The sequence below is a fragment of the Heloderma suspectum genome, chromosome 3 (genome assembly GCF_057233095.1).
Source record: "Heloderma suspectum isolate Gila_16-S chromosome 3, 16-S_ref, whole genome shotgun sequence".
NCBI classification, from domain to species: Eukaryota; Metazoa; Chordata; class Lepidosauria; order Squamata; family Helodermatidae; genus Heloderma; species Heloderma suspectum.
Genome location: NC_139460.1, coordinates 106,375,008 through 106,398,579, shown reverse-complemented (window position 1 = coordinate 106,398,579; position 23,572 = coordinate 106,375,008). Strand labels below are relative to the sequence as shown.

Genomic DNA, 23,572 nt, shown 5'->3' with positions numbered 1-23,572 from the left:
AATATACATTTTCTAATAAATAATAAGCATTCTTACTAGCATTTCCTCACTGCAATTTCCCTCTCCTTGGAATTATAGAGCCTGCTTACTCCAATTTGGGACAAGCCATTAAGAAACTGCTTTCTGAGACTCAGTCAGCACAAAAACCCTATTGGACAGTTCGCAGTTAATCAGGACATTTGTTTGATTGACCCACAAAACTTCAATCAATTAATCAGTTTGATTAATCAATAAACATTGAAGCCCTACATTGTATAAAGATGATTATGATACAGTAAGGGTGCAATCCTAGGCACATTTAGAGAGAAAGAAGACCTACAGCTCCCAGCATTCCTCAGCCACCGGGGTTGCACGCCCTTAATCACATTATTTATCTCTACAAAAGGATGGCGCTGTTCTATTAAATGGTTATGAATAGTATCAGTTTGCTTACAGAAATGTTAGGAGATACATCATTGGCTGTCTTTCATTATGTAGAAAAATCTAGCACTGCCAAAATATTTGGGGTGGGGGTGGGGAAGTGCCATATTACTGCAAGCTCTGACTCTGAAAGAATGTGTTTTTAATGTCTTTGAGCATTAGTGTTAAGAGATCTAGCCATGCAGCAGCTTCAGGTATATAACACCAGACTACAAAAATATTATCACATTCTACTTCTTAAAATGCTGAATAAGCCATGATGTACTACGGTGCTTGATTTCTAAAATGGCAGGTGCAAGGCATAAAACCTTGGCAGGCACATGTCTGCCCTGGAAGGTCTACCTTCCAATCTCCTGTGTATGTGGGCTGATGGGGGGCAGGGTAGGGGACAGCACTGTTCTACTCAGAAGCTTGCTCTTCTTTCTTATCAATTCATGTATATTTACAGAACTGAACCTTGATCTAAGGGCTAACCACTGTTATGTGCTGTCTTAAATTAAGGCAATAAACAATTTGTTTGTTTATCCAAAGTATTCATTCCCTGCCTTTATATAATTCTTCAAGGAGGCTAAGTATCCCATATGTGTATTCTAGGTGGACAACACCTATAATAAACCATTCTAGTAGGATAGGGCTTCAGAGGCAATGTTTTCCCCCCCACCTCCCCATCATATCCAGTGAATATTGGTGGAAAAATAATAAACTTGCAGAAAGGAAGTGTAGCGAAATTGAGGATGGATATGGTATATGCCCATGTTCTTCTCTGGAAACTGTGAGCAGGAGTGTTGAACCTGTTTCAATCCAAGGGCCTAATTCCATTTTGGAGAAGCTCTTGAAGCACATTTCAGTGGTGGCCTGGGCCAAAGGGAAAAGGGGTGTGTCCAAAACTGCCAGCATATCTGAAGCTTAAAGTCCTTGCTTTTAGAATGGGGGGGGGGGAATGTGCAAAAACTAGGAAGCCACCAAACTATTGATGGCTGGGAGAAAGGGCATGGAGACAAGGGAAGGACGCATGGCCTTCTGGAGACCCCCAGAGGGCCACATTGGGACCCAGCAGGCTGGAATTGGCACCCAGGCTCAAGGTTCTGCACCTCTGTTGTAGGGTCATAAAGATGGGGTATCTTTAGGGTCATTGGTTACATATAAGATTTCACATTCATCCATGGTCTGGAACAGAGATATCATTGTAATTTTGTGAGTCAATTGAGGGGACAGCCCTGCTTGCCACACCGCTTCATTGCTAATGTGCTGAAATAAAATTTATATGATCCTTCAGGCTAGGCTGCCTTTACTTCCCTTAATATTGAGCTATGCATCAGCTATGCATCCTTAAGAAAAAAAATGGTGCAGCCTACTTCAGTGCAAGTTTACTCATGAATAAGTCTTACTGAATTCAGCAGAGCTTGTTCTCTTGTAAGTGTGGATTGCAGCCTTAATGAGACTTCCCTTCCCTAATCACTCACTGAGATGCACTGGTTCATGAAAGCCAAAAAGGCAAAAATAAAAAGGGCTATAATATGCCAATGAAGGCTTCCTTATTGATAGAGATAGCAGCTTCAGGGAGGTGATTTGTTCATGGCCATGGCAGTGACAAAGAGTCACACTCTCCCTCACCATCTCCTGTAGTGGCCACCTGCAGGTGCTATTTATGTTTTTTAAAACCTTCATGTTAATTGCATTCACACAGTTAATGCCACCTCTAGTTTGGCTATAAGAGTTTAATCTGATTAAAGCAGAGTATGCATCTGTAAAATCAACCAAATATACATCTGAAAAAAATAAAATGTAATGAGATAAATAGCTCCACAAATGCTCCACAATTCATATATTTATAAGAGGTTTTTTTTTTTTTTAAGCATTGTGCATATCAGCCTTTCTCTTCATGCTACAGTAGGCCAGTCCCTTCCCACATTTTGGAATTATACCTTATTTAGGAGTCTTAAGTGTGTCACCTCTCCTGGAGACAATGGTGTACTCATGTGATGAAGAAGCAGTACTTATGCCTAATCAATATCCGATCAGTTCTCCAAATGTGATTATTTTCTTCAATATTCAGTATCCAATATTCAAAGAACCACCTGAATCAACCTTCCTCTTGCCATCAGGACATTGGTTTTATTTATTCTTTGTGGCTATACATGAGTTTGCATTTTCTGCAGGACAATGACAATGGTACGTTCTGTGGGGAAAACAAGATGTGGGGAAAACAAAAAAGAAAACAAAAAAAGAAAAGAAAAGACAAAGACCAGATATAGTCCTTGAGCCACATATCCAAAAAGGATGAGTCTTACCATATGTGATGAATAATGCTGAACATGATTTCTAGAACGGTCTATATCTCAAGAGTTGAAAAACAGGTGGTTGTCCTACATTTTCATAGCTCGTGCTTCTCGGTGCAGTGACAGGCTACAGACCAAGCATGGCCTCAGGTGCTGGCAGATCCTTCATCCAATGTATGGTGTAGGGATATATGATTTGGGGTGGCCCAAAGCTTATTGTGGGGTGCGCTGGGGTTCCTTATTGGTTTCTACATCCATTGGGTATTATTGGCATAGGGCAGTATGTTTGAAGTGGATTGTGCCCTAACAAAACATGGGCTAGATGTGGTGGTGTGGTGTGGTGTGTCATAGAGGCTACTCTCCTGAGGTGAGGGTGTATGATTTTGGGTGTCCCACGGCATAGTTTGGAGTGCATAACCCCAGTTCCTTATTTGTTTCTATATACATTGGGTATTATTGGTGTGGGCGTGCCATGCTTGACACTGTCGTAAGCTGAAAGGAAGCATTCGGCTGGACTATATAGTGATGCTATAGCATCTTATAGAGGTTACCCCACTAAAGATGTGGGTGCATGATTTGGGTGACCCAGAGCTTATTTTGGGGTGCACACCCAGTTCCTTTTTCATTTCTACATACAATAGGTGTTTTTGGCATGGGATGCTACGCCTGACAGTGTCTTGTGTCCCAATGAAACATGCTTTTGAAACTCATAGAAGACACTATCGTGGAGATGTGGGTGACCACATAAATCACTCTGGATCTTTTATCCCTCTCCCCCTGCCCTTTAAGTAGGTTGCTTCACCTTGCTGTGGCAGGGCTTGCTGTGGGTTCATTTACAGTCAGGGCCAGAAATAATGGAACAAGGATAACTGTTTTGGTAGTTGGCCTCTGTACACGTTGTGTACACACCACATTGAAGTTGAAAGGAAACACACCCAGATAGGAGCAAAGTCAGGACTTCCAGCTGTAATTCAAGGGGTTTGTCAAAAGTGGGGCACTAACCATTCGGGAAGTACAGCCAGTGGCATACACACACACCCATTGTTGGTGGCTCATAAGTAATGAAACAAACCAACATCATTTCAAACTTAAGGGTCGCCTTTAATACCTGGATGAAAATCCTTTGCAGTCAATGACTGCCTGAAGTCTGGAACCCATGGACATCACCAAATGCTGAGTGTCCTCCCTCGAGATGCTTTGCCAGGCCTTTACTGCAGCTGCCTTCAGGTCCTGCTTGTTTGTGGGTCTTTCTGCCTTCAGTCTTTTCTTCAGTAAGTGAAAAGCATGCTCTATTGGGTTGAGATCAGGTGACTGACTTGGCCATTGAAGAACATCCCACTTCTTTGCCTTGCGAAACTCTTGGGTAGCTTTTGCTGTATGTTTTGGGTCATTATCCATCTGCAATATGAAGCGGCGTCCTATCAGTGTGGCAGCATTCGGCTGAATCTGAGCAGAAAGTATAGCCCTATACACCTCAGAATTCATCCTGCTGCTTTGATCAGCAGTCAGGTCATCAATAAACACCAGTGACCCAGTTCCATTGGCAGCCATACATGCCCATGCCATAACACTGCCTCCACCATGTTTGACAGATGATGTGGTATGCTTTGGATCATGAGCTGTTCCTTTCCTTCTCCATACTTTTCTCTTCCCATCATTCTGGTACAAGTTCATCTTGGTTTCATCAGTCCAAAGAATCTGATTCCAGAACTGGGCAGGCTTTTTTAGGTGTTTGCTGGCAAAGGCTAATCTGGCCTTTCGGTTCTTGAGCGTTACCAGTGCTTTGCACCTTGTTGTGAAGCCTCTGTAAATGGAATCATAAAGCCGTCTCTTGGCTGTAGATGTTGACAATGACATGCCTACCTCTGCAATAGCATTCTTGACCTGGCTAGATGTTGTGAAGGGGTTCCTCTTCACCTTGAGCAGAATTCTGCGGTCATCCACTTTAGTTGTCTTCCATGGTCTTCCAGGCCTTTTGCTGTTGCTGAGCTTGCCAGTTAATTCCTTTTTCAGGATGTTCCAGACTGTTGTGTTGGCCACTCCCACTGTTTTTGCTATCTCTCTGACGGGTTTATTTTGTTTCCTCAGCCTGATGATGGCCTCCTTCACTCACATGGACACCTCTTTGGACCTCATGTTGGGGGTTCCAGTGAACAGCTACCAAATGCAAATGTAACACTCAGAACCACCTCCAGGCCTTTTCTCTGCTTGATGGGTCATGGGGTACTCAGGAAACAGGCCACACCTGGCCATGCAGCTGCTTGTCAGCCATTTGTTCCATTACTTATGAGCCACCAACGATGGGTGTGTGTGTGTCTGCCACTGGCTGTACTTCCTGAATGGTTAGCGCCCCTCTTTTGTCAAACCCCTTGAATTACAGCTGAAAGTCCTGACTTTGCTCCCATCTGGGTGTGTTTCCTTTCATCTTCAGTGTGGTGGCGTAAAGAGGCCAACTGCCAAAACAGTTATCCTTGTTCCAATATTTCTGGCCCTGACTATAAATTGTGATTACACACAAAACCACATGATTGCTGCAGGTCCACCACCAATTTTCCATCTCTTGGGCTCAGACCTTGCCAGAAACTACCTTCAGCGTTATTCATCACAGATGGTAGGAATCTGAGTCTTGGTTTGTGGATTAATAGAGGTTGTCTAGGTAACTCATCTACCAAAAAAGGACTTACACCAAATAAAATATGGCTTGAAACCTTCACAATGCTGTTACATAATTCTTTTCACTTCTGTCTTAACAAAGCAGTTAAGACAAAGATAAATGGCTGCTGTTATTTTCCAGTCAACAAAGAGGTCTGTTAGTTAGAATGAAAACTTTATACATTTTGAGCCCTTCCACAACAAAAATCTTCTTTCAGCAAGAATCTATTTTGTCAGTTATTATTAGGGTTGAAAATATATTTGTGAGCCTATTGCTCAACCTTATATGGTTGCATCTGCCACCTCAATTGTCTTGCAAACATTCCGATATTGCCATATGAGCAGGGTGTATGAGATACTTCAGGCATTACTGGTGTTTCATATTTGTAATTAAGGACTTTGCTAAGGACCATCATATATCATGACATTACATTTAACAGGGTAAACATTCCCATGGATTTTATAGTCATATTACTTATAGTCATCCTGTATAGGCTGTAGTCCTATATAGATTTACCTGGGAGTAAGCCCCATTGAACTCAGTGAGGCTTACTTATGAGAAGACATGTACAGGAGAGCACTGTTAATATATTTCTTAGGTGCCTTGTAAAACCATGGCTTACAATATAAAATAGTACAATTTAGTAGCAAATTATGAAACCACCTTAAAATATAAACAATTTTAAAATAAGCCAGGCTTTTACTCCAGGACGGGTGTGAGTTGAGGTCCCTCGTGACAGATGATGCACTTGCAACTTTGCAGCCATCTGTGGCTTTTGCCCAGAAAAAGCGGAGTCCCAAGGAGTCATTTTACTGTGATTTTGGGACTTCGCATCTTACAGTGGGCGTGTTGTAATCATACTTTTGCGTGATTTTGCGTGCACTGGCATTCGGCCCCCCAAAACCCGTGGTGGAATGGCCTCCCGCCACCCCTCAGAATCTCCCTGGAATGAAACTTACCTGGGGCGGCAGCGGCGGCTGGTCTTTTGGCCGGGCTGCTGCGGACGCAAATGGCAGCCACTACGCCATTTGCATGGCTGCCTTTACCGTGATAGGCTACGTAAATACTTACGTAGCCTATCACGAAAAGAGCAGCGGCACAAACGGTGTAGCAGCCGCTGTTTGCGTTCCTGCTCTTTGCCGTGATAGGCTAATGCTTATGTAGCCTATCAAGGTAGCCTGGCAGGACGCAAATGGCAGCTGCTACGGTGGCCGCCATTTGTGTCCACAGCAGACCGGCCACAGCCGGAACTCCAGCTGCGGATGGCCCTGGCCGGCAGCTCCGTGGAGCCGGCTAGGGAGGATTCTGGGGGGAGGGACAGAGCGCCTCCCCCCCCCACAAATCACACCTGCGAAAAGGTAAGTGACTTTCGTACATCCCTACTTTCGCACAGTTCTGCAGCTTTGTATATTTGCAACGGTTGTGGACTGAGTACCTAAGGGCTGGGGGGGAGGTGTCTTCAGGAAGGACCAGCATCGCTCCAGCCACCATTTTGGAGCGATGGCTAGGCACATAGCATTTACGCTTCTGCGTGTGAACCATTGCAAGAGTCTCGGGTTGGGGAACTGACAAACTGATGGTGCAGAAATGAAGGCACATAGAACACTCACTTTTTACCTAAAAAGGGACGGAAAAACACAGCAGAGCCCCTCAAATACAAAGCAGCCACTGAACTGTCGCACCCCCACACTCACGGGACTGCACAGCTGTGCATTTCAGTAAAATGCCCCCCCCCCCAGGGCATGGCGGGTCTGTAAGGGAAGCGCGCAGTACATTGCGAGTGTATCGCAGGCATGCTGACTCAAAGCCAAAATGCTGCACAGTTGTGACGGGATGGGGGGGTCAAAGTGGTGCCATACAGATGCAGCCCCAGTTAAAATAAAATACAATTTCAAACATCTAAAAACAGCAAGTACAACCCCCCGCCCCTTTTAAGAATAGCCACAGATTTAGCCAGATATCTCTTAGGAGGAAATTCTATGGAGTAAGGGCCACCACTGAGATGAGCCTCTAGTTTCTGCCAGCTTTACTGATCTTAGTAGTGGGCCAAGAATTAGGGTTTCCAAAGATGATATTAAGGGACAGGCAGATTCATATGGGTGTAGGTGATCTGAAACCATTTAGGGCTTTAAAGGTCAACACCAGCATTTTGAATTGGATTCGGAAATGTAATGGCAACCAGTACAGCTAATACAGAATTGGTGTAAAATGATCTGACTCTCTAGCCCCAACGAGGACATGAGCAGCTGCATTCTGTATCAGTGGAAGTTTCCAAGTCATCCTCAGAGGCAGCCCTATTGTCGGGAGGTCGCCCCTGCTGCCTTCTGAGATCCTCAGGTAACCAGAATCAACACGCAGACAATAGGGCTCTTTTCCAAGACTTTATTTCTATTCAACCTAATTACGCTTACAGACAGATACTAATTCCTTGATGCTATGAGTGAGACTTAAGAGAGCTGCCTACTCAGGGGTTCTAACCTTAGGAATCAGTTGATCTCCATTTGGAAGGCGGGAAACCTCTGAACTTATGGGCTAGGAGGAGAGAGTCCACCCCTTGCCCGTGGGGCATCGGGGCGCCACTGTTGCTGTTGCGCCAAGCGGGCTGAGTGCCTCCTCTCAGCACCCACCATCTCCCGCTTGATGCTGCGCCGGCGCCTAGCGTCCAGAAACTGCTGATGTGCCTCCTTCTCCCTGCCAGGGTCACTATCGCTATCAGGAATGTGTACCGGGAGGGGCTCTCCCCCTGGCTGCTTCTCTGAACAGCGTGCAGGTTCCTCTCCCGCGGTTTCTATCTCTTCCTCAGAATCAGAACTGCTTTGGGGCTCTCTGGGCTCCTACCCAACCCTGACACCTATGTAGAGTGCGTTATCGTAGACTAGACTGTATGTAACTAGGGCATGCATAACCGAGGCTAGGTCTGCTTTCCCTAGATAGGGTCACCTCTGATGTACTAACCGAAGTTGGTAAAAGTCTGTGCTTCCACAGTCAGTAACGAGTCCAGAAGAATCTCCAGTCTACAGACTTGATCATTCATGGAGAGTGCAGCCCCATCCCATACCAGTTGAATCCATCTGCTTTATTTCTGCTTTATTGTTGTTGCTGCTTTTTATTTTATGAGTACTTGGAAAAAACCTCTAATGCCAGATTCCATCTCAGGATGCAAAATTGCTGAAATATGCTCCAAATGGAGGATCCCATCATTCAGTCACACACCAAATGGCTGTTATCATGCAATCTCTTCTGTCTAATGGGTTTTTGTCAGTTTGGTCATTGCTCATTAATTTTCAAGGTGAAGCTGCTACTATTGCAGGCGGCTCACTGATCTGAAAGAAAATCTATTCATGTATTAATTTATAGTATCAGACAGCTGTGCATAAGGACACATGGGTTTAACTGTCTGACATAAAGATGTGTCTGCTTTGACAGGACTATTGCCAACTATCTGGTATGGAGGATGGTTTATTCAAGAATATTTAACCTCAGCCGACGCTTTCAATATAGATGGTTGGAGTTTTCAAGGGTAAGTTTGAGATTTTGATATCAGTACGTCATCTGTGCCTGTAAAACCATTGACAGCAGTTGATACCCAGATTCCATGAATTACTGTAATTTCAGCTAGCAAACTTGAATCGCAAGCTTTTATAGAAGGCAGAGAATATCACTGTTCCAGCCTCTCCTGGGTCATCAGGACCTGAACCCTGACACAGATTGAATAATGTCTCATCTCTACTTGGAGGAAATTATCACATGATCCTTTTTCTGCATCCAACTCTTTCTCTCCCCCACTACACCCACCCCCACCCCATTTCAGCATCTTGTTTCTGTGAAGCTGTGATTTTCCTTCTTTAGCAGTGGTACATAGAGCAGAGAGAAAGAATGACATCATTGTCCGGGGGCCACTCTAAGTGGAAGCTATTTGGGCAGAATCCGCATTTTCACAGAACTGGGTTAGCTCTTTCCATGGTACATGCAGTGCTGCATTCTTCCAACTTTGCAGGATAAATGGGAACGGAAGCTGCATTAGTTGGGGTGGGGTGGGCAAGTCCCGCTGCAAGTACAAATGAATGTCAGCAATTGCGTAGGTGTGGGGCAGCCAGAGAGCAGAGACTTGCTCCCCCTCCCTCGCACGTTCAACGAAGTGCAGTGGAGGACTTGCTTACGAGCAGATGTTCATGACGAACCCCACATACCGCACATACACACATTTATGAGGTGGGCAGGCGAGCAGGCAGCTGCCACCGCCCGGAAACTGAGCAGAATGAGCGGGAGTGCAAGAGGCTCTGAGAGCAGAGAGTGCGAGCCAGCGAGGGGGGAATGTGGCTGGCACATTGTCTTTGGGCAGTTAATATACATCAATCAACAGGCTTCCCCCCTCCCCAAGAAAGATGGGCTCAATGAAGGGCTTCTGAGTGCATGTTCATGAAAATCACCCACCCTGGGAATCACCCTTTCTTAGCTGCGCAGCTTCGAATCAACAGGCATCCACCGTTTCTCAGCTGTGCTCCTTTTGTAGCTGCACAGCTTCAGAACCGCAGGGCTTGCAAAGTTGCACTGAAGGCAATGAGTTACTTTCGGGTAGACATGTTTACCCCTCTGTTCTCCACTCCCCAGCCCCATGCTACTTTTCGTTCCGCCAATCAGCACTGCTTCCATCAGCCCACATTGAAGCCAGCTGAGGTCACATGTACTCCTGAACAGTACTGAAACCGCTGTGACAGGAAAATCCGACACAAAATGAGTTTGGGGGAAAAAAACAGGGCAAGAAATGCCGGGCTAACAGTGGAGAGCAGCGTCTGTCATCTGGCACTATCGATTTGGGGGTGGAGTAGAACTGGAGTAAAAGCCCCATGTAGATAGGGCCTGGGACTTCGTAATGAACTGAATAGAAATGGAGATGTAGATAACTTCAGTATTCCCAGTCTCTGTTCTGTGCCAAAATAAGCAGACAGCAGCTTTGGGAAGGAAGCAATTTTGACAAGGAAACGGTAAATTCTTGTCCCTCAGTGCTATGGCCCTGATATGATTTGCCATGTGGCCCACCATAGCTGCTTTTAACTATTATTATTATTATTATTATTATTATTATTATTATTGAGATCCAGTCTTATTGCAAATCTCCTGTCATCTCAGCTAGTTTGCCCCCCAGCAAATGGTAAATCTAAAGCATTTCCCTTGGGATGTTTTCTTAAGACTATTTGATGTGTTAGCTTTTATGGGTATAAATTCACGTGTCAGAAAATGCAATGCTCTCGAAATGCAGGAATAGTGACATGAGTGTTTATTTTACTCATGTGCTTATAGAGGAAGCAACTAAAGGTTGCCCAAGACATTTTGCTGCCTAAGGGAAAGGACAAAGATGGTGCCTTGGCCCACCCCTTTCCATGTACAGAAGCAAACTGGACTGGCAGATGAATTTTACTTCAATTCTGGTGATGGGATAGTGTCCTCCACCACATGGAGGACAGCAGGCTACTTTAGGGGATGCAGGACAGGCTGTGTGGTACACACAGCTCTGTCCTCCAATAGAGAGGAGTGGCTGTGGAACTGCTGCTGATGTTCCCCAACATCTGCCTCTTGGGGCAGTGCATTATTCTGCCTAATGGTATGGCTGGCCCTGGACATCAGCCAAGCTAAGGCCAGTCATAACTAAGTCCCATGAAATCAGTGAAACAAATTCCTCACAACTAACTCCTGTCCTATTGCTTGCAATGGGACCTAGTCCAAAGTAGTTGTAAAAGGGACAATCTCATTTGTTATCCATGTGTCTGCCACATTCATGTCTGAAGCGTGTGTGTGAAAGGGGTCTAATTCTTACATCAACATGTATATGTTGCTGAGGTGAGTTGTACACTCCCTCACTCCATCTTCTCTTCCCATATTTCTTTGCTTCAGGTTCTTTTCTCCCATCCCAGCTCCAATATTAATACTTCCAATATTAGAAGTAACCTGAGCTGGGATGGGAGAAAACTGCCTGAAATATCAAAGTGTGGGGAGTTCAAGTTGGAGTAAAATGTATGCCTTAATCACTCGCCTGTGCTTTGGATGTACACAGATGCAAATAAACAATGTAGATGCCCCCATCATGTTTCATTTGGGCTTTACTCACAACTAACTTTAATAATCAGCGCCAATGATTTCCCACTGCTTATACGTCTTGCTGTCATTCATGCATTACACAAGGTTGAGCAGAAGACAGATCAAGGCCAATTTCTAGCAGACCAGCTGGTTGCTGAGATATTATTTTTGGCCAAGAATGGTGGACCTTCAACCGATCCTGCCAGGCATTTCTTAGCCCTTTAGCAAATGAGTATAGTCAACATAATTAAAAACAAATTAACTGTTAACATCTTAGTAGTTAAATCTTGAGTATGAAGTCTTGACTTGTAATTTGAAGACATATTGGTGGACCAAAGGGATTCTATTTTTTTGTAAAGTAGACAATACAAAACAGAAAACATTCCACCCCTAAAGTAAAAATAATTTGTAAAGCTGCTCTTATTGTATTATGAAGCCAATAGCTTTGTTGGGTAAAGGTGGATCTCAGAGTTCCCATCTAGGTATTGGCCAGGCCCAAGCCTGTTCCACTGGAGAAATGGAGCTATAGCAGTCATCATACCATATATGTGGTCCAATCCTGATTTGATTTGTAATACATTGTATTATTATTACATCATTATCATTATTATGTCATATAAATAGAAAGTTAGACCAAATAATTGAAAACTGTCAGAACAACAAGCTATATTATGATTGAAAGTATCTGGGGGCATTGGGTTGTGATGATTAGTTTAGAAATTATTTTGTGTTTACTGTAGCTAAGTGGCAATATCGATGGGAGCTGCTAGTTACAGTGGCAGCAGCAGGGTGAAAAAGATCACAACAGCAAGAGTTCTTGTACATAGCAGTGGCAGTGGTCTTATTTTGCAGAATTTGCATGAGTACATAGAATTTTTCTAAGGAAACACATGATTTATCAGTCTTAAATCAAAACAGGTAATCCAGGGGACGACTTCCTTACTGCCTCAATGGGATAAGTGTGTAAACTTTGTGGAAAGCGCCCTCCCTTATGTTGCTGGCAGGATGTTTGTGGATCTACATTTCCAAGAAGACAAGAAGAATATGGTACGTTGTCATGTATTTGGTAACTTTGAAATTTGCTTGCTTCTTCCACAGTGGCATGGTGGTAAATTCTGAAGTGCAGGCACCCATCATGACAGTCCCTATAGCCACGCCCCCAAGGAGAGTCCAAAAATTCAGGCAGCTGTGCTGTTCCATATCAACAAACCAGTTCTAGCAGTTTTTATCTGCACCAGGAGAGGTCTTTTGCAAAGATAATAGATCTTAATTGCCCATTAAAGATAGGGATGGGCAGATTCCCTACCTGTTCTCCATTTGGGAATCTGCCCACGGGGGGAGGCAATCCGTCCCTCCCCCTGGAATCCTCCCTGGCTGGCTCCGCTCCGTGGCAATTCCACAGAGCCACCAGCCGGCTCCAGAGCGCCAGCGATAGCCTATCACGTGAAAAACCAGAGACGCAAATGGCATCCGCTACGCCATTTGCAGCTGTAAAGTCCTTAGCTTAAGCTAAATGCCGCCATTTACTTCTGCATTTAGCTTAATCTAATTGCTTTCTGGCTGCAAATGGCGTCTGCTATGCCATTTGCATCCGGAGTCGGTCAGCCCAGCCAGCGATACGGCAATGGCGGCCGTATTGCTGGCTCTCCGGAGCTGGCTGGCGGGGAGGAGCTGGCCAGGGAGGATTCCTCAGGGAGGCGGAGGCAAGCGATCCATTCCTCCATGGACTCCGGAGGCCGGATTCTTTTGAATCCAGCCTCACTGGGGTCCGTGGAGGAATTCTCCGCCATCCCTAATTAAAGACCAAGCCACCCCATATAGTTTACATTACAACAGGGAACAATATATTGTTGTTGGAAAATTATTCCTCCAATTCCTGTGAGGATTGCAGCTAAGCTCAGAGGGAACAAGGCATTTGGAGGGTGTTGGAAGATGACATCAGTGTCCCTGCTAACAAAAAACTGCAGGAGCTACATCCCTTTGAGCCCTGACTTCACTATACTGCTAGTAAGCAATCATGGAAGGACACTCTGGATTAGCCTCAAGTGACTTGAGGCTGGAAGACCCAGTGGTTCTCTGGAAACTACTTTGGAGGAGAGTCCTGACTCCTGCAGGCAAATAACATATATACCAAAATGTGATAATCTGTGACAAGGTCAGATATGGGGTTGTGCAGGATCATAATAGTCATCCAGTGTCCAACAGGCAGGACCAGCTGATCTGTTAACAGAAACAAGTCACTGGATAGAAGGAGAATCCAATATCTAGAATGTCGTCAAAGCCAGGCACTTAGTTAAACCTAGGGGACACGTTCAAAGACACTTCAAAGAAAGGGGCAGTCTGAGGAACAGGCCTGACAAGCTATTAACCTGCTGATTTCCTGTAAAATGGGATAGGGGCCAATTCCCCATAAAATGTAGCGGGCCAATTTAAAATGCAGCATGAATGGTCAGGAGCAGAAAGCTAAACCCTCTCTGCTCATCTTTTCCCCAACAGAAATGCTTTTGTTAAAAAGCTGATTTTCGCCCTACGGGGGTTATTTTAAATCATTGACCTCCACTTGGACAAAACTGGCTTTAAAAGTTTTTTTGAGGGGCGGTTATGGGGGAGGAATACAGTTTGTGGCAGAAGGGTTCAGTTCCTCCATTTTATAGGGATTTGACGGTAGACCCAATTCTGCACAGGGTTTGCTGCCATTGCATTTAGCTTCATCCTAAGGAAGATAAAATTAAGGACATAGGTTTACAACTGACCTGCTATTGATTACACGCATATGCATGGGGCCTGAACTGGATCAGGACTACCATACATGGATTTGGGAGGTTTAAATTCTCCCCACCCACTAGCTGCTTGTTTTCTAAATTCTCCTCTGTGTTATGGGGGAGCTAAAAAATAGCCTCCATTCGCACATATGGAGGCTTCTTTCTTTTTTGTTACCCCCCCATGCGGGGGCGGGGAGGGGATTTTTGAAAACTAATGGCTAGGGGTGGAGGTTTAAACTTCCCCTACCTGTGTGTGGTGGTCCCAATGCAGATCAGGGGCCCACATGTTTACTTGCGAGTCAAAAATAAAGCTAGGGTGAGCTCTTTAACATATTGTGCAGTTTGACCCTGAGCACAAGCATCTCTACACCAGCCTAAAATCCCGCATTTAAAATGGGGCTTTCTGCTTCCATTTTAAATGCAGGATCACAACGGATTCCCTTTAAACGTGCTTTGTTTCCCCCCTCCTTCTCCCGCTTATCTGAGTCTGCCATATGTTTCATTGGTCTAGCTCCTCTTCTTGCAGCTTTTCCTTTTTCATGGAAGGAACTCAAGTGAAACATAAGCACGGTAATTTGATAGCTCATTATTTCTGATCCATTTTAAAATGGAATAAAGGTAATTTAGTGTAGGAGATGCCCTGAAGGTTCACAACGTCATCTAAAGGGCCTGCAAATTTCTGTGAGTGAGCAATATCAATAGCAGGATAAAAGCTCTGTGTGAAGGAGCTCCAACTCAAAAGACAGGAATTCCAAAGACATGGTCAGAGACCTTTGACACCAATCCATAGGCTGCCCAGTTGCTGGTTCTACCAATCATCCAACTGAGCACATGGCCAAGCCATACCAAGAACATGTAACAAACTTTTGGAACACCTCTTTTTTGTTGTCTCTCTTCATTGGCACATCTAGCTGAGTTTTCTCAGGACCTTCTCCACCATTCCCACACATCATCTTCACAGATGGCATTTCCATACTGCAAAGTCAAGTAACGGCAGCCATTTCCTTAATAGAGACGTGCAGAACCATTTTCATCTTGAGGGCCAAGTTCTATTTCGGAGAAGATTTGGGGAGCCACTTTCCAATGGTGGGTGGGGCTGAAGGTAAAAGGGGTCAGGAACAAAGGAAAAGGGGTGGGGAAAATGCCAGCATATTTTAGGCCAGGGCAAAGGGGGCAGGGCCAGGGAAAAGGGGTGGGGCCTAAGGAAGGGGGAATAGCAATCTTGGAAAACCTGGAGGACCAGATTAGGGACCCAGGTGGGCTGGCTTTGGCCCCAAGCTTGAGGTCCTACACCCCTACTTTAATACTTCCCTGCATATATTTTCAAAGTGCAAATTGAGATATGTAACTGAAGCATCCCTTAGGGTTTGTTCACTGGTTGCTAGTTGTTTTGCTCTTTGAATCTTCATCAGAGTCACCGTTTGGTGCTGATATCATAGCGTAGGCATCAGGATGTCACAAAAGCAGTTTCAAGGACCAGTGTGCAAAAGAGTTTGGGACTGCACATTCATTTATGACAAGGATTATGAAAATCCATATAAAATTCACAGAACATATAAGGAACTGGCTATTTTGAGAATCAGAGGTCAAGTAGTACCAAAAAAAAACTTCCTCAGGCATATAGTCTAACATAAAGAGTAGCGAATTTATGTGATTTTTTTTTTCCTCATGGGAGAGGAACATAACATAAGAAGAGCCATGCTGGATCAGACCAAGAGTCCATCTAGTCCAGCATTTTGTTTACACAGTGGCCAATCGCTGCCCACAAGCAGGACATGAGTGCAACCGCACCCTCCCACCCATGTTCCCCAGCAACTGGTGTACATAAGCATACTGCCTCTGATAGTGAAGGTAGTATATAGCCATCAGGACTAGTAAGCATCGATAGCCTTATCCTCTGTGAATTTGTCTAGCCCCCTTTTAAAGCCATCCAAATTGGCTGTGAGCTCATGGAGTTCAGAGCTCTCACACTACACTACTGGTGAAAGAAGACCATTTATCTGTGCAGGGTATTCTTGTATGTGAATACAAATCAGATTCTGATGCATTATTAGAACTGACTCTCAGTCAGATCATTGGTTCATTTAGTTCGGTACTGTCTATTGGGACTGGCAGCGGTCCTCTGTCTGAGACCCTTTAACAGAAGATGCTATGAACTTAACCTGGGAATTATATGTACCCAAAGGATGTGCTTTGCTAGTAAATGATGCCCCCCCCCCCTACATAAAAGCATTTCATCATATTACATTGGTCTCTTTTAGGGCTATTTGTTAACATCCTCTTCTTCAGAACGGGCTGGAAAGATTTCATAAATGGCAAAAACTTGACCAGCCTTTATCAGCATGGTATCCTCCAGATGTTTTGGCCTACAATTCCCATCACCCTGACTTTTGGCCATGCTGTCTGTGGCAGATGGGAATTGTCATCCAAAACATCTGGAAGGCACCACATTGTGGAAGACCTTAAAATTACAGTTTAATGCCCTGATCCTACACATATTTACTCTGTAAGCATACATAGGATTGTAGTCTTAGGACACATTCCTGTGCAACATTTCCTTGGGAGTGAATCCAATTTCAGTCATTGGGACTTTCTTTGGAATAAACATGGATGAGGACTGGTTTGTAAATAGAATGCAAACTTGCTTTCTCTTTTTAGAAGGTGGCATCTTGTTTTGTTCTGTTTTCAGTCCTGTGTTTCAGCTACATAGATGTTTATCTAGGTAAAGGACCATGCTAAACAAATCATGAATTATGGGAAGTATGGTATTTTCAGATTTAGTCACTGATGAGCTCATGCCCTGGATGTCTTCTTGTCTCCCTCCTTTTATCAAAGAGATATTATTTGGATCTAAATATAGTACTGTTTTTGACCTGCAGTCTAGGCAACATTTCATATGGCTAAGCCTGAACAATTTTGATAACAACTTCGGTGGTATGAATAGATTTCTCCTCCCACCCCTACTGCTACAGCTGGTGCATAAAAACCAGAATATACACCAGGGTCCAGTTGTAGAGCTAGAATATGAACTGGCAACCTCCAAGTACAGGGAGTTCACCTCATTAGTGCACTAAGTTAATTGAAACAGTGCTCTGCTATCAATATTCTCCAAGTTACCTTATTCCCTGGGATGCAGTTTGCACCTGACTGTTGAATGCTTGGTCATATTTAATGTTAAGGCTGTACTGACTTCCATATTGTACTAAAATGATGTGATATTAAAAGGGCAGTAATGAATCATAAAAAATGAGATGCTACAATTCCCTTTGGTCATTTAGAGAAGGACAGTCTTTTTCCACTTTGGTCAATATCAAAATTCTCATCCAGATAGGTAATTCACCTGCCACTTATTCCATGGTTACATATCTGAATATTATTTTCCAGGCCTTTTTGCACACTTTCAGATTTATCAGTAGGGTACAGTCCATCAGCAGTGGACTGCAGAATTCCCCTTGGACCTGTATATGTGTTCTGCAAACATCTTTCAGTTCTTTCTGATCCTAGATAGGGATATCAGATTTGCTACCAGGTTCTTCCAGTTGTTTATTTATTTATTGGGGTATTTATAAACTTCCCTTCATCAAAGGATGTTAGGACAGTGAACCATAAATTTGTAATAACATTCAAGGTGCTGATGTTGACCTACAAAGCTCTCAAAATGGCTTGGGGGCCAGGTATCTGAAGGAACACCTCTCCCTGTACCAGTCTGCCAGTGGTGTTAGATCTGAGGGGGGGGAAGGCTTGTCTCATTGTCCTACCATCAGGGGGAAGTACATCGGTTGGTAACAGAAGATATGGCCTTCTCCATAGTGGCGCCCTGACTCCCCAAGAGGAGTCCCTATGCCAAGTTTATTGAAATGTTGGCATCAGTCCAAGACCCATCTCTTTACCTGGTCATATAAAAGCGGTTAGTTGCTACTGCTATTGGCTTTGCTGCTGATTGCTTGCTTGCTTGCTTTATTTAATTGCCATTTTATTGTTGTATTAACATTGTTGTTACCCGCCTGGGGATTTTTATGATGTGCAGGATATAAATAGAATGAGATAAATAAATAAAATAAAATGCAACAATAAAGCAAAAGGCAATTTAAAAAATCCCCATAAAACAAACTGAGCAGCTTCAAATGATTGGGCAAACAGAAAACGGTTGGCCTGGTGCTGAAAGGATTGCAAGGTCAGCACCAGTCGCACCTCCATGGGGACGATGTTCCACAAATGGGGTGACACAACAGAGAAGACTCTTTGCCTAGTTGTCACACAATTAATAGAAGGCAACTTGAGAAGGCCCTCTGCCGCTGCAGAACTTAAGATGCAGGCAGGCTGGTATAGGAAGAGGCATTTCTTCAGGTATTTGGGTCCCAAGCCTATTAGTGAGTTATAGTTAAGCATCAGCACCTTGAATTGGGCCCAGAAGCAGACAGGGAACCAGTCCAGTGCCCTTAGGATCAGTATACTGTGATCTTATCTGGCTGCACCTATTAACAGAGAGCTTCGGCTGTTGGGCAGTATAGAAATGAAACAAACAAACGAATGGACAAACAACATTCCAGCAGCCACATTCTGCACTGCTTAAAGCTTCTGAGTCATCTTCAAGGGCAGCCCCACATACAACACATTACAGTAGTACAGTTGGGAGGCTATCAGAGCATGGACTACCAATGCCAGACTATCCTTACCCAGGGATGGTCATAGCTGGCAAGCTCTTAAAAGGTACTCTGAGCCACCAAGGCCACCTGGGCCTCCAGAGACAAAGCTGGATCAGTTACACACCAGCTCTTTGAAGGGGAGTGTGACCTTATCTAGAACAGGCACCACCCCCAATTACCAGACATGAGAACCACCTACCCACAGGGCCTCCGTCTTGTCAGGATCCAACTTTAATTTATTGGCCCTCATCCAGCCCATTACTGAGTCCAGAATAGACCTTGGGGTAAGGGACAGAGAACTGATGGAAAGGAAATGTTATCATGGACTCTAATGTCTATATCATAGTAAGCAACAATACTACTCTAGCTTTGTGCAATTGCTGGCATTACGTTGCGGACCAGATGAGCATTGTGGTGCAGATGTGAATGCACATCCAGATACACATCTATATCCATATTGGCTGCACACACCACACACACAAGCTTGCTTCTGTATGCAAGTCTTCTTCACTGGACTGGACTGAAAGCATTGCATGTTTCTTAAGTTCTTACAAGGAATAATCTTTGTTGCAGATGGCAGAGCTGACTGAAGGGATTCGTTGGGCCTTTATGGATATGCTGGAAAATGAAAACACCTGGATGGATTTAGAGACAAAAAGAAAAGCTACTGATAAGGTAAAGGCATTTTAATACATTCAAGTTTTAGACATGTGGACATACCCATCAGCAGTCTGAAAAGATATTGTATGTTTGTATTTTTGCTGCAAAATTCTGTGAATGCTTGTATTTTTTTTATCTTGCATTCAGTTGTTACTTGTCTTAGTGCATTTTGACTCTACAAGTTGAAATCCCACCCCAATATAGCATTCATAACTATATTTATTCTATCTTCAGTTAGAAATTATATCGTGGCTGAAAGTGCTATCTAGTCCATGTAAATACATGACCGTTACTTCCCCAAGAAGTAAGATTCAACTGCCAGCCCAGTCAGCATTTGTACATGGAAAAAGAGGGGGTGCCATCTCGTCCTTCATCGCAAGCACCAAATTGGGCCAGCCAGCCCTGTTCTTCATTTGTGACGCAGCATTCAAACATGTGATTTTCTGACTGCAGTCAAGAAAGAATGTGTGCTATGTGCTGTAATCAGCTCTTAATCATAATGTTTTAAATACATTGTGTGACATTAGAAAACAATAGATGTGTGGCCTGTTCACAGATGCCCTAGGATTTTTGGAACTGTTATTGTAATCCTCCATTTTAAGCTCTCAGGGGAAGCTTATCCAAATGCCAAGCGTTGCATAGAATGACACTTTTAAAACATGCGTGTGTACACAGAGGCAGAGGGAAGGAGATGTCCTCTTCACCTTATTTGTAGAAGTGATGGGGCAGCAGCACCTTATTGGAAAATGCTCTCTGTGAAGCGATTGGTGTGGAGGCTGCGGCTGAATCATTTCCCATGCTGTGGTCAGGTGAAAACAGGCAGAATCTGATTTTTTTTTTTTCTCTTCAAAAAGTAAACATGAAAGCTTTTTATCATGCGGATGAGAAAATGGTTTGAGTAATCTGGAATGCACTTGACATATTTCAATTGTGCATCATTTTCAAGAACCTATTCAAAAAGAAAAGAGGCAAGCAGAATTGGAACAAACATTTTAAAGGGTAAAAATCCTGAACAAAACACTGAATAAAATTCAGTAACATGGCAAGTGGTCTGTGTTTTCATGATAGTGGCCATATTCATTTCTTTAGCTTCAAATAAAAGGCTGAGAAATGTGATGGTGACATCAGCTGGAGGTGGATTGCACCCTTGCTCAGCAAAAGAATTGTCAGGCTGCAGCCTCAGAAATGGGAGATACACAGAGGAGAAAATGTGGGTTTGGTTGAAGACAAAAGGCCCATAATGTGGCTCTAGATCACAGGGATCCCCCTTCAGCTCCCTTGCATAACCTTTCGCTGTTTGGAACGCCTTACTGGCATATTTACATCTTTTTATCCACAAATGAACGAACAACTGCAGCCTGCAACTGTAAGAAGAAACATTGCTTGAGTAGAACTTCATTGGTAGACACAGTTCAAGGATAGGCTGAATGTGTGAACAGATACACGTGAGCATGTCAGGTGAAAATGCCAGCAATGAGGGATACTTGGCAGAATGTTTTTTAAGGAATTCCGCTGAAAATGGCATCCCTTTGGCAAGTACTTCCATTCCTTACTGTCATGTTTACTGGTGCTGACCACATGACTTAGATCAGGTAGTGAGAAACCCTCTGCCCCATCTGCAGCCAATTATTATGTGGAGTGGGGTGACCCTCATGGAGCTCTTGTATGGAAGCTATTTGGAAAAGTTACAATAAGGAAGGCAAGAAATCTCCACAGGAATATTATATTTTTGTGTGTGCGCGTGTGTGTGTGGGGGTACATTCCCACTGCAAATGTAACATAGTCCAGCAGAAAATGAGGTATCTGGAACCTTAGGAGTACCCTGCCATCATTACAAAGGTTTCAACACTCTCCTCATAGTCATAAAGTTTGGACTGAGAAGGAGAAGTGCAGAGGAGAGGACAAGGATCTGTTCTTATAGTCTTTAGGAAGAGTGTGATCTTATTACGATCACGCTATTTGTCGAAGCTGTAAACACTATTTGTCGAAGCTATAAATACAGGTGCACTAAGCCACTGAGGTAAAATGTCATAACTAATGTTATGGCCACACAAGTTACCTGTTGCTGCCTCCAGTCAAGCTTGCACACTTGCTCAGCAGAGGCAGCTCCAGGTTGGAGGGGGCTCTGGCACAGTGGCCACATGTGGACCTCTGTCCTACATTGTTGCCTCCCCTCCCAAGTGGGGTTACTTAGCAGCAGAGGGCAGCAGTAACACTGAGTGACTCCCATGGGGAGCCATGACTTATTTCTTGCTCTGGGGCATTGCAGGAAGGTAAAACAGCACCCACCATTTAAATTTCCAGTGGTGCGCCTCAGAGCGATGCTATGACTGTGACATTTTGGGAAATTTGAATGATGGCTTCAGATCTAGCCACAGCAGTTGGAGCACAGCGGGTATCAGCAGTGGGACACTGACTGTAGCAGTACTGGGTTTAGAGCCAATGCTGTCATTTATGCAACCTTAATCAGGTTCTTTTAAACTTCAGAAGAAGCTCTACAGCAGCCTTCCTCAAACTGGAGCCCTCCAGATGCATTGGACTACAACCCCCATCATTCCAAGCCAGGATGGCAAAAGGGGCGCACTGTCTGGGGATCATGGGAGTTGTAATCCGACACATCCGACAGCACCAGATTGGCGAAGGCTGCTCTACAGTGTGCCAGTATTTCTTTGCCGTGTTTTTATGGGGATGTTTTGAGGAATTTGATCTCTGTGAACTCTATTAAGAACTGATCCAATCTGCCCTTGCCAGACTAATGTGCAGATTGGAACTTAGTTATCTATGGGCTTTTACACTTCTCCAATGGTGTTTACAAACAGTATTTAAATACAAATTTTTATGCAGATTTTAAAAGATCCATCCATCCATCCATCCATCTCATGGATTAATGCAGAAATAGGATGAAATGGACTTGTGAGTGAACCTATGCAAGTGACATGGACCAAAAGTAGACTGGAGGCCAATCTAAACGGAAGTGCTTTGTGAAGTGATTTGAGCAAAATCTGCATTTTCACAGAACTGGATTAGCTCTTTCCATGGTACATGCAGTGCTGTATTCTTCCACCTTTGTGGGATAAATGGGAACTGAAGCCGCATTAGTTGGGGTGGGGTGGGCGAGTCCAGCCGCAAGTAGAAATGAACTTCAGCAATTGCATAGGTGTGGGGCAGCCAATGAGCGAAAGCTTGCTCCCCCCTCCCTTGCATGTTCAACGAAGTGCAGACTTCCTTATGAGTAGGCATTCATGACAAACCCCACTAACCCCATATATACACATTTATGAGGCGGGCTTCATTGACTACGCTAAAGCCTTTGATTGTGTGGATCACAACAAACTGTGGCAAATTCTTAAAGTGATGGGAGTACCAGACCACCTTACCTGTCTCCTGAGAAACCTGTACGAGGGTCAAGAAGCAACAGTAAGAACCAGACATGGAACAACCGAGTGGTTCAAAATTGGGAAAGGAGTACGACAAGGCTGCATATTGTCACCCTGCTTATTTAACTTATATGCAGAGTACATCATGAGAAATGCTGGGTTGGATGAATCAGAGGTCGGAATTAAGATTGCTGGGAGAATTATCAACAACCTCCGATATGCAGACGATACCACCCTAATGGCAGAAAGCGAAGAGGATCTCAAGAGCCTCTTGTTGAGGGTGAAAGAGGAGAGTGCAAAAGCTGGTTTGAAACTCAACATTAAAAAAACGAAGATCATGGCATCTGGCCCCATCACTTCCTGGCATATAGAAGGGGAAGAAATGGAAGCAGTGACAGATTTTACTTTCTTGGGCTCCAAGATCACCGCAGACGGTGACTGTAGCCATGAAATTAAAAGACGCTTGCTCCTTGGGAGGAAAGCTATGGCCAACCTAGACAGCATAGTAAGAAGCAGAGACATCACCTTGCCGACAAAGGTCCGTCTAATCAAAGCTATGGTTTTCCCAGTAGTAATGTATGGCTGTGAGAGCTGGACTATAAGGAAGGCTGAGCGCCGAAGAATTGATGCTTTCGAACTGTGGTGCTGGAGAAGACTCTTATGAGTCCCCTGGACTGCAAGGAGGTCAAATCAGTCCATC

At 44.1% G+C, this 23,572-nt stretch overlaps 1 protein-coding gene across 1 annotated transcript in view; it reads left to right on the top strand.

Annotated features, from left to right (window-relative positions):
* PHEX (phosphate regulating endopeptidase X-linked) overlaps nucleotides 1-23,572 on the top strand; it is a 158,966-nt gene that overhangs the window by 69,809 nt on the left and 65,585 nt on the right. Inside the window, exons 10-12 of the mRNA XM_084841745.1 lie at nucleotides 8,779-8,872; nucleotides 12,346-12,474; nucleotides 19,409-19,510. Of these exons, the coding sequence (XP_084697871.1) occupies nucleotides 8,779-8,872; nucleotides 12,346-12,474; nucleotides 19,409-19,510 (325 nt within the window). The remainder of the gene's footprint in view (nucleotides 1-8,778; nucleotides 8,873-12,345; nucleotides 12,475-19,408; nucleotides 19,511-23,572) is intronic.